The 14,358-nt window shown below is 40.7% G+C and overlaps 1 protein-coding gene across 2 annotated transcripts in view; it reads right to left on the bottom strand.

Moving 5' to 3' along the window:
- ELMO1 (engulfment and cell motility 1) overlaps positions 1-14,358 on the bottom strand; it is a 504,510-nt gene that overhangs the window by 310,220 nt on the left and 179,932 nt on the right. For both annotated transcript variants that reach the window (XM_074988098.1, XM_074988096.1), the window contains exons 8-10: positions 11,429-11,528; positions 4,030-4,181; positions 2,973-3,051 (exon numbers count right to left, since the gene is read on the bottom strand). In XM_074988098.1, coding sequence (XP_074844199.1) covers positions 2,973-3,051; positions 4,030-4,181; positions 11,429-11,528 — 331 coding nt within the window. The remainder of the gene's footprint in view (positions 1-2,972; positions 3,052-4,029; positions 4,182-11,428; positions 11,529-14,358) is intronic.

Genomic DNA, 14,358 nt, shown 5'->3' with positions numbered 1-14,358 from the left:
GCCCATCACTGCCTCACTTCCTTAGCTCATCTTTTATTTTTGTTTAAATACCGATCACCAACAAATGACAGAGGGACAAAGAAAATGAAGGGGCTGGAAGCCATACAGTTTATTCCAGAGAGGAAAACATTTTGGTTATCCAAAAATAGTGACGAAGGGATGGAACACTGATTGAGACTCAATACACATACCATATGAGGAAAGTACTTAACATACAAATATTCTAGCAAAGAAAAACTGGAGGATGTTGCCTATGCTGATACTTGCCAACTGAGATGTTGAAACTAAGTCAAAGTGAATAAATATGTGCATATGTGTATTAGACTTTAAGATAAAGGGCTAGTTTTCAACTATTTTAAAGCCAAGTATTAGCCTGTCTGAGTGACTGTATCATCAACGCAAATCAAACTTTTCCTCCCTAAACTGTTTGGTGTTGCTGGGGCTTTTAAAGAGGCTCCAATTAAAGTCTATATGCACATATTTCTCCTTTATGTTTTAAATAAACTTGTACATTTATCTTTAACAATGCAGTGACCACCGAACACACACCTCTGCTTCCACATTTAAGCAACCAATCTCAGCTACCTAGCTGCATATCATGTTGCTGGGCCTTGTAAAGGTTGTAATGGATTCTCAGCATTTATAAAGTTGCCACTGCAGAAGTATCTAGACATCAGAGACATAAAACTTGTATGTTGCTTTTATTCTTGTTTGAGTGCTATACATTGGCATCTGTCTGTTCAAAAATTTAACATCAATTTACATAGCTAACATTTTGTGCATTGCTCCCTATGCACTGGGATTAGCATTTGAATACCTTGGGCCACTGCTGTAAACTGAGTCTTTTGTGATCATTATCTCATTCAACACCATCTTACGTAATGTAGCACAACATATCACTACAGTTCTAATGTTTTATAGGTCAAAAGAGTGACCGTCAAAATCCATTGTGATTCTGTGCTGTTACAATTAACTAAGACTACTACTCATGTTTGGAACAATGGGTTTGCAGAATGAAATAATAAAAAGCTAACCAAGCTGTATATTATTTTAAATAATCTATTCAAGAACACAGAAAATGAGAAAAATGACTAAAAAAATGACACATGAGAAGAAATGGACAAATGTTGGAAGCATAGTTAAGCAAGGCTGAAGCAGAATAAACAAAGACAGGTTCTCATAATATTAGAAGAGAACCTTCTTGCTCTGACACAATGCAAGTGCTGACTTACAGTCAAAGGATAATTAAGGATGTTAACAGTGTAGTCTACATCAAGCTAATGGTATTAAGTTAGAGGGCAGAGGTGAAAATGAAGCGTGTGTGTGACTGAAGACCAGAGAATCTTTATTACAGCTTTATTTTTTATTTTCATATCTCAGCTGATAGAGCAGCTTTAGATTATTAGTAGCTCTTGAAAATTCAGAACAGTACAGCAGGGGGAGTGCTACAGACACTACATGCTTCACAGTAACAGAGAGGAAGCCGTGCTAGTCTATACGCTATCAAAACAAAAAGCAGTCAAGTAGCACTTTAAAGACTAGCAAAATAGTTTATTAGGTGAGCTTTCGCTTCACAGTGTGGGAAATGAACAGGAAAGAAAACCTGTACGGTTTAAATAAATAGCCACTCTAAGATAATAATTACTTTGTTCATGAGGTATAGATGGGGGAAAAAAAAACCTCACCTCTATCTTAAAGAAAAATCTTGGAAAGATACAAAAAGTGGTATAGCAGTATGTCCACTTTGCCCTTGAAATCTTAACTTCTCACTGTGACAGAACTGAGGTATTACTTTTACTGGGGCTTCCTTTTGGGGCACTGCTTGTCCCTACTACAATGACTTTTGGTCTATTAACAAAAATAATTGCTGCTGAAGAAAATCTCTAACTCCAGCAGAACTGGACAGATATACATCAACTGAGGGGCTGGCCTCATGTTAGAGATAAAGTCTTGGCATCTTTTCTTAATACAAGATCAGACATAGTTCTCTGTTTAGTAATCTGCAGGTTCACTTCTTAATAAAATGCAACTAACAAATCCTAAAACGGTATATTTCAAAAGTGATTTTTTTAAATCTGTCATTTTATGCGTCAATCGCTTTGGCTTTCTCCTGGTATAGTAACAGAAAAAAAAAAAAAAAAAAAAACCACCATGGTCCAACTTTACCCTTGCTAGGCGTAAGCAATAAAGTTGTTGTTTCTTTTTTACTGCAGATCCAGACAAAAGAAAAAAGTAACAATCACTAATAGAAAATTAGATGCATTTATTTAATTATCGTTTTCCAAACTTTCCAGTCTGCAACACTATACCTGCTATGTTATTTATATAAAGCAATATAGCACCATACCATGAACCCAGGCATAGATTCTAAGTCACATTCTTCACAATTGACAGTGAAATTCCTTGTACTTTTATGCCCAGTATAGTCTGTTTCTGACAATATGATTTTTCAGTTCACTATTCTGCACACACATCAACTATCAGCAATGGCAACTGGACGTGGAAATCTGAGTCCACGCAGCAAAACAATTAAACGAACTATCATTGCATTGCCTCATTATTTTGCCTGTGATGTAAAATGCAATCAAACCTACCTTGAAGTTAATGTAACCTATAAGATATGTTGGGAAAATATTCAATGCTCTAAATAATTCAGGCCAGTCCCACAGCATTAAATGCAGACACCAAATAATTCAGTTTTCTAACACAATCCTTACAGTTTATCTGAAGCTATATTACATCAGAAAAACTCAACAGGCCTGATTCACCTCTCAATTACTCACCGGTGCAAGTCAGATATAACTCCAATAAGCTTATGGAGACACACCAGCATACAATAAGCAGAAGTGGGATCAGCATCAGCTTCTATATCAAAAAGGTAAGGGGGCCACTGCAGAGATGGGGATAAGCTGCCAAAAGTAATCAGACTCTGCAATAAGTCCGCAGACAAACAATAAAAGCCAACAACTCACCTGCCTCTTGTCATCAGGTGCTTTAAGGAAAAGTGCATTTATTACTGCAATGGTGTAGGTTTGGATTTCTTGATCTGTCCTGGGTGGAACATAATTGTAATAATTATGGAAGGTAGCATATGGACAAAAGCTTTAGAAGTTATTTTTCTTATTGTGTTATCTGAGAACAACAAAATTAAGTGGAAGACAAAATATTCTGTAAATAAGCTGCTAATAGAGAAGAAAAACATTTTAATATACTTTTTAAACGACTAGAGAGCTCTTGAAATATGATAGAAGACAAAGTGCAATTTATTTAACACCTAGTATTAATATAAACAGCTTCTGCCTAACCATCCAACCACAGTTTATCCAGAACACATTTAAGCTAAGAAATCTTTCCTTCCCAAGTTCACTCTCAGCAAAGTATGCTGTTCTACCATACTAGTTGTCCAGGCACAAATAGAGCCATCTGCTTTCCAATATTCCTCACCATCAATGGTAGCTTAGATCCATCCACCCCCCTTCCCCATTTTCCTTTCAGCTGCATTGCAGCTATTACATAACCAGTTTAGCCAGAACTGGTGATATACAATGGACAATACTAAGGCCAGCTGACAGGGAAGGCGGCAGTTGCCCTAGCGCCCAGCTTTTCAAAGGGGCCCAGCGCTCCAGCCACCACCTGCTGTTTTGGCAGTGGCCAGAGCTCTGGGCCCCTTTAAACCACCATAGTTGCACTGTTCTTCCACTCCGCGTGACTCTGAGGCAGAGAGTGTGTGTATGTGTGGCGGAGGTGGGTGGGGTGCTATATGGCCAACTGCCCTAGATACCACCCCTTTCACCTGTGGCCCCAGACCTTCCAGGGTGCAGAGCTGGCCCCCCCCCACCTTCCACCTTGCCCCAGGACCCGTGGTGTCTGTCAGCCTGATCACAATACCACAAAGCTGATTACAAGTTGTCCAGCCATTGTTGACTGAGGCTGAATTTAATCTCTCAGGGACTAAATAAAAATTGATCCCTTTATCGCTCTCATTTTAAACCCTGTGCTTGTTCAAAAATCATTAACTAGGATACTCACCCCTGTAGATGTGGGATTAACTGGCCAATTGTGATCTCCTGGGCTACCTTCTGGTACAATTCATGGCTATTGAGCACCATAGACTCCAGGATTGCTAATGAGCGTTGCAAGATAGAGATGTCCGAGGCAAATTTGTTCACATAACTTGCTATCTACAAATTTAAACATTTGAATAATTCATATCTTGCTGATAAACATGGGGAAAGGGGAGAAGGGGAAAAGGCAGGATTTAAAAGCAGAAGGGACAATTTGTGTATATTGTGTAGTAGTTAGAGATGTATAAATGAATACTAGGAAAGTATCAACCAGTTTGTATTTATTAAAATCAGAACATGCTGAAGCAAATAGATTCTGAGCTGGTGTGAAGTGGTATAGATTGGTTTAAATCATTGGAACAAAACCAGTTTACTCCAGCTGAGTATCTGGCCAGTATTGAAACATCACATGTGATATGACTCACCACTGAGAAACTGTTAGCTTTGTTTTTGCTGGATGATGTTTTGAAAAGAGCAGGAGAGAAATATTTCATCGTCCCTAACATAGTAATCCATCTTGGGGATTTTTTTTCCGCCCAAACTGTCATTGTTAAAAACAAGATGGGTGAAGTAATGTCTTTTATTGGACCACTTTCTGTTGGTGAGAGAGGCAAGTTTTCAAACTTACTCAGAGCTCTCTTTCAACTGACTTTTAAAACATCAGCCAGGCAGAAGCACTGAAAGCAGCAGCAAGCTTGCCAGTGAAAGCTGCCTTCCTCCAGCTGCTAGCAAAATACACGTGTTTTCCCTCTATCATCACGTGACTTTCAAAGAATCAAGCTCAGTCAAAAGCTACCTTCATCTTCCAATTTTTAATTAGGCTGGCCTGACTGGCTCTAATCTTGGGTTGCTTCAATGGACATGATGGTAAAAACTCCTAATAAATACAGTCAGTTAATAAGCATTTCTTCCCTACTGCCATCAATATGTGGTTGGTGTCTTATATTACCTGCTCAGCAGGCTGATTCTGTAAAGTGGACACCCTTCTCACCCATGCCTCTATAACCAATTTAACTGTGCAGCACAAAAGGTTAGACTGCATGTCCTGCACGCTGCTGATGCCACGCCGTGTACATGTCCTTTGAGAATTCTGCCTTCTGTTGCAGGCCTATGAGAGAGCAGCCTAGATTCATGAATGTAAAAAAATGAATGGATGTAAAAAGTGATTGAGCAGAATGATATGCGAAGATGTACAGAAGCTGTTCTAATGGCCAAAAAGCTGCTTAATGGAAACAAACTGAACCTTATTATTAGCATCATTTTAAGGATAATTAAAACCTACAGTGTGGATAAATCCTTAGTTTTGTGCTGGTGAAATTCTAAGTGGTAGCAGAAGCAGGAAAGCAGCTATTTTTGTACCTTAACTGCGTGTATTGTAGTCACTGAAACAAGTAGCAGGAAAAAAAAGGAGGAGGAAAAAAAAAATCTCTTATGCTGCTGCTCCTTCTGCTACAACCTTTCACTCCCCACTCCTTCACTATCTCAATGAGTTTTTGCTCCTGCAAATGATGCAGTGGGTGTTCCTGGATCTGTAGTCAGTGGCGTGCCCATTGCCCAAACAACCGTTGTAAGCAGAATGCTCATATTTTTACCTACTTTGCATTAGAGCATGAGGAACATTGGCTGTTTTAGGGTTGCAACGTGTCCAGTGTTAAACCGGACAGTCTGGTATTCGGGCCGTCCGTCCAGTTTAAAAAAAAAAAAAAAGCAAACAATGCCAGACATTCAAATGTCCAGTATTTTTGTGGAGGACATCTGGCAAATCCTAGCAGCTGGGGCTCCAGCAGACAGCACTGCACGGCTCTGCAGTCCTCTTCCAGCAGCTCCCACGCCCTCCCACTCTGGCTGCCACCCAATACCAGCCAGCAGCATCCTCCCCCACCCCTACTGATGGTCTCCAAGCAGCACCAGTCAGGTGGCTCCACTGCAGGGCATGCTGGGAGCAACTGGGCCCCCCTCCAACCAGGCAGCAAGTGGAGCCATCAGTGGCAGGCACACATGGGCCACTCTAGCAGAGCGAGGTTGGGCTCCCTCCCTCCCACTAGCTTGGGGGTGAATCCCCGCTGCCAGTCTCGGTGCGCTTTGCCCAGGCCTGGCTCCTGCCCCTCATTGCTCTGCTGGCAGAGGGTGAGCAGGTTTTGCATTGCCTCCCTCTGCAGCCCCTCCAGGCCAACACCTAGCTGGGTGCAGCCACTGCCCATGCCCAGCGACACAGCAGCTAGCTCCTCCCAGGAGTGCTCTGACATGCGCCTCAGTGCCCTTCAGCAATCCTGCACCAGCAGTGGCAGATCAGCCATGGGAACCCCCAGAGAAATGAGTGGCCCCCTCCACTCTCCCACTCTGCCTAGCACTGTCGCTAGGGAGCCATGTTGATGCATGAGGACTTGCCCCACTCTCTGGCAGGAGCACCAGGCAGAATGGAGGAAGCCTCAGTGGCCTGACCCATCTCCCCCAGCAGGAGTGCTGGGCAGGCAAGCCGCCATACTCTGACCTCATTTCCATGGCAGGGGTGTGGTAGGGGCTTTTTTTTTTTTTTTTTTAACCCCCCCACCCCCTCCAGCTGCCACTGTCCAACATTTTTGTGGAGGACATCTGGCAACCCTATGTCTGATGGACTTTAAATCAGGTAGCCAAGACCCTCAAAGATCAACACTGCAGGGAAGTGAACATCTCACCAGTGTAAAAAGTAAAATGAAGTGGCAACAACAGGAGCAACAGAAGAACTAGCCTGTACCTATACTGGAATTTCAGTCATTGTACCGCTGCACTAGTGCAAACCACTAGTAGAGACATGATAGTAGCTTACCATACATAGTTTCAAAGAAAGTAAAATGCACAATGGGAATTATGCTTTACTTGTGCAAATCACATTTATGTTGGGGCTTTGCACTCGTGGCTGAAATCCCTTTGTAGACAAGGCCTTTACTAAAACAACTGATCTGATCCCTGGACAGAATCCCTTTTTGCTGTTTCAAATGAGGTACCAAAGCGTAGCAGAATGTGTTGCACAGAAGCTGTGTCTCTACACTACATACCACCAGCAGCAAACAGAACACAGAGTCCATACAATAATGTTTAGCTACAATGATTGGATGTACTCCTGGAGGTTTCATTAGTTTACATAATCTTTCATGGAACATTAATCTTTAATTCCTGGAGGTTGGCAGCCCAGATATGCTACATGCTACCAAAAGAAGGGTGCAGTGTAAGATGTACCTTTACAGACCAGTCACATTCTGCAATGGGGGGACAGGAAACTTGCATAAACTCTACACAACATTTGGGTTAGTGATGGCCACAAGTTACACTGCTCAATTGTGCAAGAATATTCTCCTTTTCCCCTCTTAAATAAAGTCTGCCCAGTTTCTAGCACCAGACAAGGAGTAAAATAAGTAAGAACCCCTTTCCTCAGAAGACATTCTAAATGCCCCACAAAAATCTGTTTAAAAATAAAGCTGTCTAAATATCAACAAAATTATTCATCAAATGTTGCCATCATCTGATGAACACATTAATTGACAAACACTATGTAGTTAGCTAGGTCTCCTTTGCTCCCCATGCCCACCAGAAATTCAAATAGTGGGGAAAAGATCACTCTCTGTCAAAACTTTGCTGAAATGAAACATTTTGTACAAAGCGGTGAATGTTCATGGACGCATACACAAACACACATGCACGCACAGAAATTGCAACTGGTTTTAAATGTTCCATAGAAAATTTTGCAGCTCAGCCTGGCTCACAGGGTGAACTAAAGGAAACTAAGGCACAGAGATTGAAGTCCAAGTTCAGCAAGGCACTTAAAATGGTGTGTAAACACTAAGTATTTGAGTAGCTCATCTGAGTTGCTGATGTGCCTTCCTGAATCAAGTCCTAAATGTCTTGCCTAAGGGCATACAGAAAATCAGAAGGCAGTCAAACCAGTTCGCTAAGCCCCAGGTCTGTGCTTTTATCTCACCAGCAAATAGAGAAAAGGAAAAGACAAATTACAATTGTACTACAACAGAACTGTGACAGAAGGCAAAAAAGGTATCCGGTCCTTTAAACACCAATCTGCTCATCAGTTAGTGCCTGGAACATTCTGATGTCAGTGTAGGTACAGAGGGAGTGGGTGGCATGTGGTTGAAGTTTTTCAAGTGATTACCTTATTTTCAAATAAAGGATTATTACTGCATTTGACTACAGACCAATACACTCTCTCCAGCTGTTTTCCCTACTGCTTTCCTCTTCTGGTGCAGCAAATTTTAGAAAAAGGGGAGTAAAAATTTAGTGGGACCAAGAGCAGCCACATTACAGTTATAAAAGAGCCACAACAGTTATAGCTTTAAAGTGGTTTAAAATGTCTTGACTAGGTGAGATTTTTGAAATATGCACAGAGGTTTTTGACACACAAATAGAACTGGCCATCATAACAACTAGACATTCAAGTCCTTTAAGTGATTTTGAAAACTTTAGCCTAAAAGAAGCACAGCGTTAGTAGTGCGAAAGAAGACAGCGTGCAAGAGAGAAAGGACTATTAAAAAGGACTATTATTGACACCCAGTAATAGAAGAAAACCATAGACAGAGTATAAAACGTGGATGAAAAATTGAGGTTTTCTCTTAGTATTAAAACTTATATATTATAAATAAGTGAAAGACATTTTCCCTTTTCAGTGAAATTCACTTTGAAAACATTATTCAGATGATATTAATTCTTCTCTTAATACCAGTTTGAATGGGATATTGCAATGCAACAATATGCATTCAGATATTGTAACTTGCATTGCACTTAGCATCTCATTGCTTATTTTCATTTTACACAACTAAGATGAGCTGGAGGTTCCTCTGAGTACTCTTGAGGATTTTGCTCTTGCAGTAGATGCTTTTTCACTTTAAATTTTCCCTTCCAGCTTTGCCTCCATGTAGTAGGGAAGGCTCTTATAAGAAGCTGGGCTGGCAATCCCCCCAGCTTAGCAGTAGATCTTCAACCCCTATATTTCCACTGTCAGTTTCCTCCCTAACCCAGGGGTCTGCAAAGTGGGGGCACATGAAATTTCATAAGAGGGAAACAGCACAATTTGCTGCTGGGTCTCAGGCTCAACCATCTCATGAAAAATGCTTAAAATATGTTACTTTTTTATGTCTGTATATTCACATTTACATACCCGTTGATAAAGTTTTCACATTCTACAGACTTATTTTCTTACATGTGCCAAAGGGTTTTTTTCCCCCCCCTATATGAACATTATGGAAACTTCCATCCATTTGTATTCCATTAGACAGGTGGGGGGTAGGGGAGAAGCTGCTAATTGCAGGGATGAAAAGCAAGGCCTGATGTAAGAAGTTTCCACACCTCTGCCCTAAACTATCAGCAGCTTCAAACGGTCTGGTAGGTGCCAGTGGAGAAAGGGATTCCCACGACAGACTAAGAAGGCCTAACCCTGTGGTCCCATTCATGCGCTGAAAGTGATGGAGAGCCAGATGGGTGCAGAGGTCCGTACACACAGTACAATGCAGAGTCAGGGCTTAACTACATACTTTTCCTGCATCTCTGCTTTTCTCTTTGTTCCCTATTATTTCTATTGGTCCCTGCGCTGTTCACTTCTTTCTTCCTCATTCCCCTCAAAAGGATGCCTGAGTTAGGTGCTCCACTAGAAAGGAACTCCTTTTTAATAGTCTGCCCAGGGGGCTTACTGACTAGGCATATCTGGCCCAATACGTATGGCAGACATACCAATATCAAGCAGTGCACTTGCTAGCTTTTCCTTTAATTACTTTGCATCCTGCAAGACGAAGGATGAGGTTGGATAAGACATTAATTTTATATGGTTGACAAGGTAACATTTGGGGGCTTTGTACTCATTTATTAGAAGGCTCCTCCAAACAAGCAGGATACGCTATACTTGATCATGTCCTATGTAAGTCTGTTACAAACAGTTGCATTCCATTCTTTATTATGGAAAAATGTAAAATAAACCTACAAAACGGGTAAGATGTTTTTTAAAAGCAGGCAAGGATGTGCAGTAAGACACATTCATTAACTGTATTGATCAGCCTGGAAATTTTTCTGTAAATACCTGCAGCACAGACATTTAAATAGGACATTCTGACTCAGCTCACAGGTGATTAGTGACAGAAATTCTGTTCTGCTATAACCACATAACCCAAATCACTTGAATGAAGTTATATAAGTGCAAAAGAGCAGATTGTAGAGCCCAAGTTGTTTTTTTAAACAAATGTCTTGATTACTCAGAAATAATAGATTTGATTACAAAAACTGAATTTTTAAATTCTAGTCCTCTTTTTGCTGTTCTGCTTATTTCCTCTTTTTGTTATGATTCTTTCAGTTTGGACAATGGAAGTAAACTTGTCAGTTCCACTTAGCTGATAGTAATTTTCTAGACAAATTTACATTGCAGACAATGCATGGAAATGACAAAGAAACAAAGAAAAGTTTCTATGCGATATTTTAATGCTAAGCTACAAGTATTATTTTGTGAAAATACCACGATCAATCTTGAGTCTTTTTATATGATTGTTTTGGGTCAAGTTTGTACCAATAGTGTCTTTTGCATGTGTTAATAAAAACCGCTGTCTGATTTTTTTTAAGGCATTAGTTTTAAACAACACAATATTTTTATAAATGGGAAAGGTTGGGGGGGATAATGTTTTTTCAGTTTAATTGGTACATTTAGCAGTACTTTTGTATAATCAAAATGGCTGTTTCTATTATATCTTCAGCTCTCTTGATTGGTGTGGGGGGGTAGAAAAAGCATTTATAATCAATTTTTGTTTGTTTTTAAAACAAGAAAAACTAGCAAAGTGTTTCAAGAGCAGGTGTAGGTCCCCAAACTGCTTTGAACTCATTTCTAGAGAAATAATATAGGTGAGGTAATATTTTTTCATTCTACAAATGCTGCAACCACAAAGCATTCCTTAGAGTTGGAAAACATCCTACCCTTGCATTGGTTCAAGATAAAATAAGGCCTAGTCTTAAGTTTAAAATTTAACTGAAATTAAGTGGCTATAAGATACAATTAAGCCAGAGTGAATGTCCACATAAAGGACCAATTTAACTTGATCAGTTTCGAAAACAATTTAATAAATCAATATAGTTTTGTTACGCACATAAGGCTTAAGAAAGGCACTACAGACTTGATCCTGTTCCACTAAAGTTAACAGTACCCACTGATATTTCAGTAGTGGGTTCAGGCTCCGCAACAACAAAAATGCAGTGTGAAACAGCCCTTTCCCCTCCACCCTTCCAGAAACAGATTTTGCAAAGTTAACAAATACCTACCTGAAATAGAAAACCTCTCTCCAAAAGCTTAAAAAACTAAACACAAACTGACATTAAAAACCAGACACTGTAGGGTGGAAATTTACCTTTTTAATGAATGCCACAGAGAATGTATCCCATGATACAATACCATGATCCATCAGCTCAACAAATGCAGTCAGTGTAAAGGACAACATATCTCCAAAGCTGGAAGAGACAGGAGTCATAACCATAATTACCAGTAATGCAGCAGGGCAACACTAAAGAGAACAATGGCAGGAAGCTCTTAGAAAAGCAAGACAACAAAGCCAGCAGATGTGTTAAGAGGAAGAAGCAGAGAAAAAGAAGCTGTGCACAGAAGATAATCCAAAGCACTTTAGCATGGCCATCAAGGACTGGTCTCCTGAAAGGGACTAACCCACACCTGTGAGAAAATGTCATGCAAAGCCCAAGAAAATCACCTGGTGCAGATCACACCTCTTTGTTAGATCATTTTATTAGAGGAAGGAAACCAAGTTGAATCTTCCTTTCACAAATGATGTGGACAATCCCATCTGACTGTCATTTTGCTTTTACACCAATATGGCAGGTGTGTTTGCAGAAAGTTAAGGAATTGTCAACTCCTCCTCTTCACAGGAGACAAATAAAGTATTTTAGAATCTGTGTTGTGAACAACTTTTTCAATAATTAATATTTAAAATCTCTTTACACAGAGAAGTCACTATTAAGATTGCTTGTAGGTAAAATCTACCAGAATTCTTTATTCCTGACGAATAGCACCTCAAGAGTTACCCACTGCAAAGTTTTGCCAGTTTCACTGAAGATGCAATTTACAACTAATTTAGTGAAACCAGAGAAAAAAGGCTGTGGTGACACTTGAAAACTGAATTAATATCCACCTAATTTAAATCAATTCAGTGTAAGGAACAGGGTTAAACTTAATCCAGATACCAGACAAAGTAAATAAGAGCATCTACACAGGATTTTGTCCCTTTTTACTTTCAATTTAAAACTTGATTTAAGTTAAGCCAGTTAACTATAGTAAAGGACTTAGTGCATCAGCTGCCCTCTTGGCTTCAGAGGGGCCATTCATAGAGTAAGGGACTACTCAACAAGGCCGCATCTGCAGTAGGCAAGCCCTTCGGAAAATCAGGCCCTCTTCCAAAAGAAGAAGCAGAGTGTCCACACATAAAATGTGCTCTTTCGAATTCCTTTCGAAAGAACGCAGCACCTCTTCCAGAGGCCCTCTTCCTCTCCCAGATGAGGAAGAGTGCCTTTTTCCAGAATATTTTTTCAGAAAAAAAAGCATGTTTAGACACTCTGGTGGCCCTTTGCTTGAAAGTGTGGTCATCATGGTGCCGGACTTATAGATCCCTGGCCCATTCTTTCAAAAGAGCTGAGACTATGGGGACGCTCTCTTTTGAAACAGCAGATTGCTCTTTTGATCCGTTTTTTGGTGTGTGGATGCTTTTGAAAGATCATCTTTAGAAAGAGCGCTGTAGCATAGACATGGCCCATGAGAGGTAGTGGCAGAACTAGGTTCTAAATAAAGTGACTTGATGTCACTGAGCATCTGCCACTGATCCAGCAACATACTGAAACACAGTGTTAACACACAGCACAAGAGCAGTCCCATTGACTTCAGTGCGACATCTATAGCATTAAAAGTTAAGCACGTGCCTAAGTGCTTTACTGGATGGTGTCAACACAGTCAGCGCTATTCAGAAATTAGTTCAATGTGCTGGGGGCAGTAGAGAGAACTTTGATTCATAATCCTGAATGATACATTTGAGTTTTTAATCACAAAACCTAAACCAACCGAAGTGATTAACATCTGCTCAAAAAGGGACAATTAACCTGACACAAAGGAATGAAACAGCCTATAGTAAGGATCACTGTTACAATTAGCAGTTGTTACCGGATAATCTGGGAAATTCAGCACCAGTCTTGCATTAAGTGATATTTTAACATATCCAAACATATGAAACCTGAAATTATTACAGCCTTAGGTTGACAGATCTGAAGAACATTAGTTCTTGTGTCCATCTTGCAACTATTACAGGTTGGACCTTCCAGTCCAGCACCCTTGGGACCTGAGCTATCCCAAAGAAGGCAGTTTGCCAGACCAGGGGAGCTCAGGCTACTCTGGGTCACCTTGATCCAACCAGCGGGCCTCCTTGCCCTCCTTGCTCTGTGCCCCCAGCGCCAGGGGCTCCCTACCCAGGGCCGGTGGCAGTTGTGCTCCCTCTGTGGCTACATCCAATGCTCGAGCAACATCCATGCTCCTGCCAGACTACAGATGTTGCTGGACCAGAGCGTCATAGACAAGAGAAATTCAACCTGTACATGTGCTTGATTTGGACATTTTTTTTGTTCCGATTAAATATTAAGTGTTTTCCAGAACTGGGGGACTTCCCCTACAAAATCTGAAGAAGGAAGTTAGTGTAGTTCATTGAGGGACAAGTTGCAGCCCACTGGGGTTCTTTGTGTGGCTAGGGAGATATTTTGTTTACCATTGCCCACATGCCGGGTTGCCAGATTCTGATGGTTGCTATCCTTATTTTTTCCCCCTTCCTTCTAGTATTACTAAAGCGGCATTCAGATAAAGCAAGGGCACAGGAAAGTGAGGTGTATATTGATTGCATACCATATTGACTGTGAAACCCACTGCTATGGTTCAAATGGCACACCCCACAAATTCTAGGCATGCGTACACAGTTAGCAAAACTGCCCTATCCCAGGAGACTGTCTCGGTTGCAAGAGTCTTGCGACCCGCTTGAGATGAAGGAGAGCCACATGTGTGGCCCACTCACTAGCCTTGGTTACCCATTACCAGCATAAGTCCATTTGTCTAAATATTAGAGCCTCCATCCTACGGCAATGACATTGTATAATGACAGAAATATAACCTCTCAGTTTTGTGAGCAAGCAATAGACTAAATACTAATTAAAGTTGGAAACCAACCCATAACTCAGGTAATCATCTATGAAGTGAAAGATTCTGGAATCTCTTCCAATGCCAAGGCCTGGTCTCAAC

Source organism: Carettochelys insculpta, chromosome 2 (genome assembly GCF_033958435.1).
Source record: "Carettochelys insculpta isolate YL-2023 chromosome 2, ASM3395843v1, whole genome shotgun sequence".
Classification (NCBI taxonomy): domain Eukaryota; kingdom Metazoa; phylum Chordata; order Testudines; family Carettochelyidae; genus Carettochelys; species Carettochelys insculpta.
This window is presented reverse-complemented; position numbering and strand designations above follow the sequence as displayed.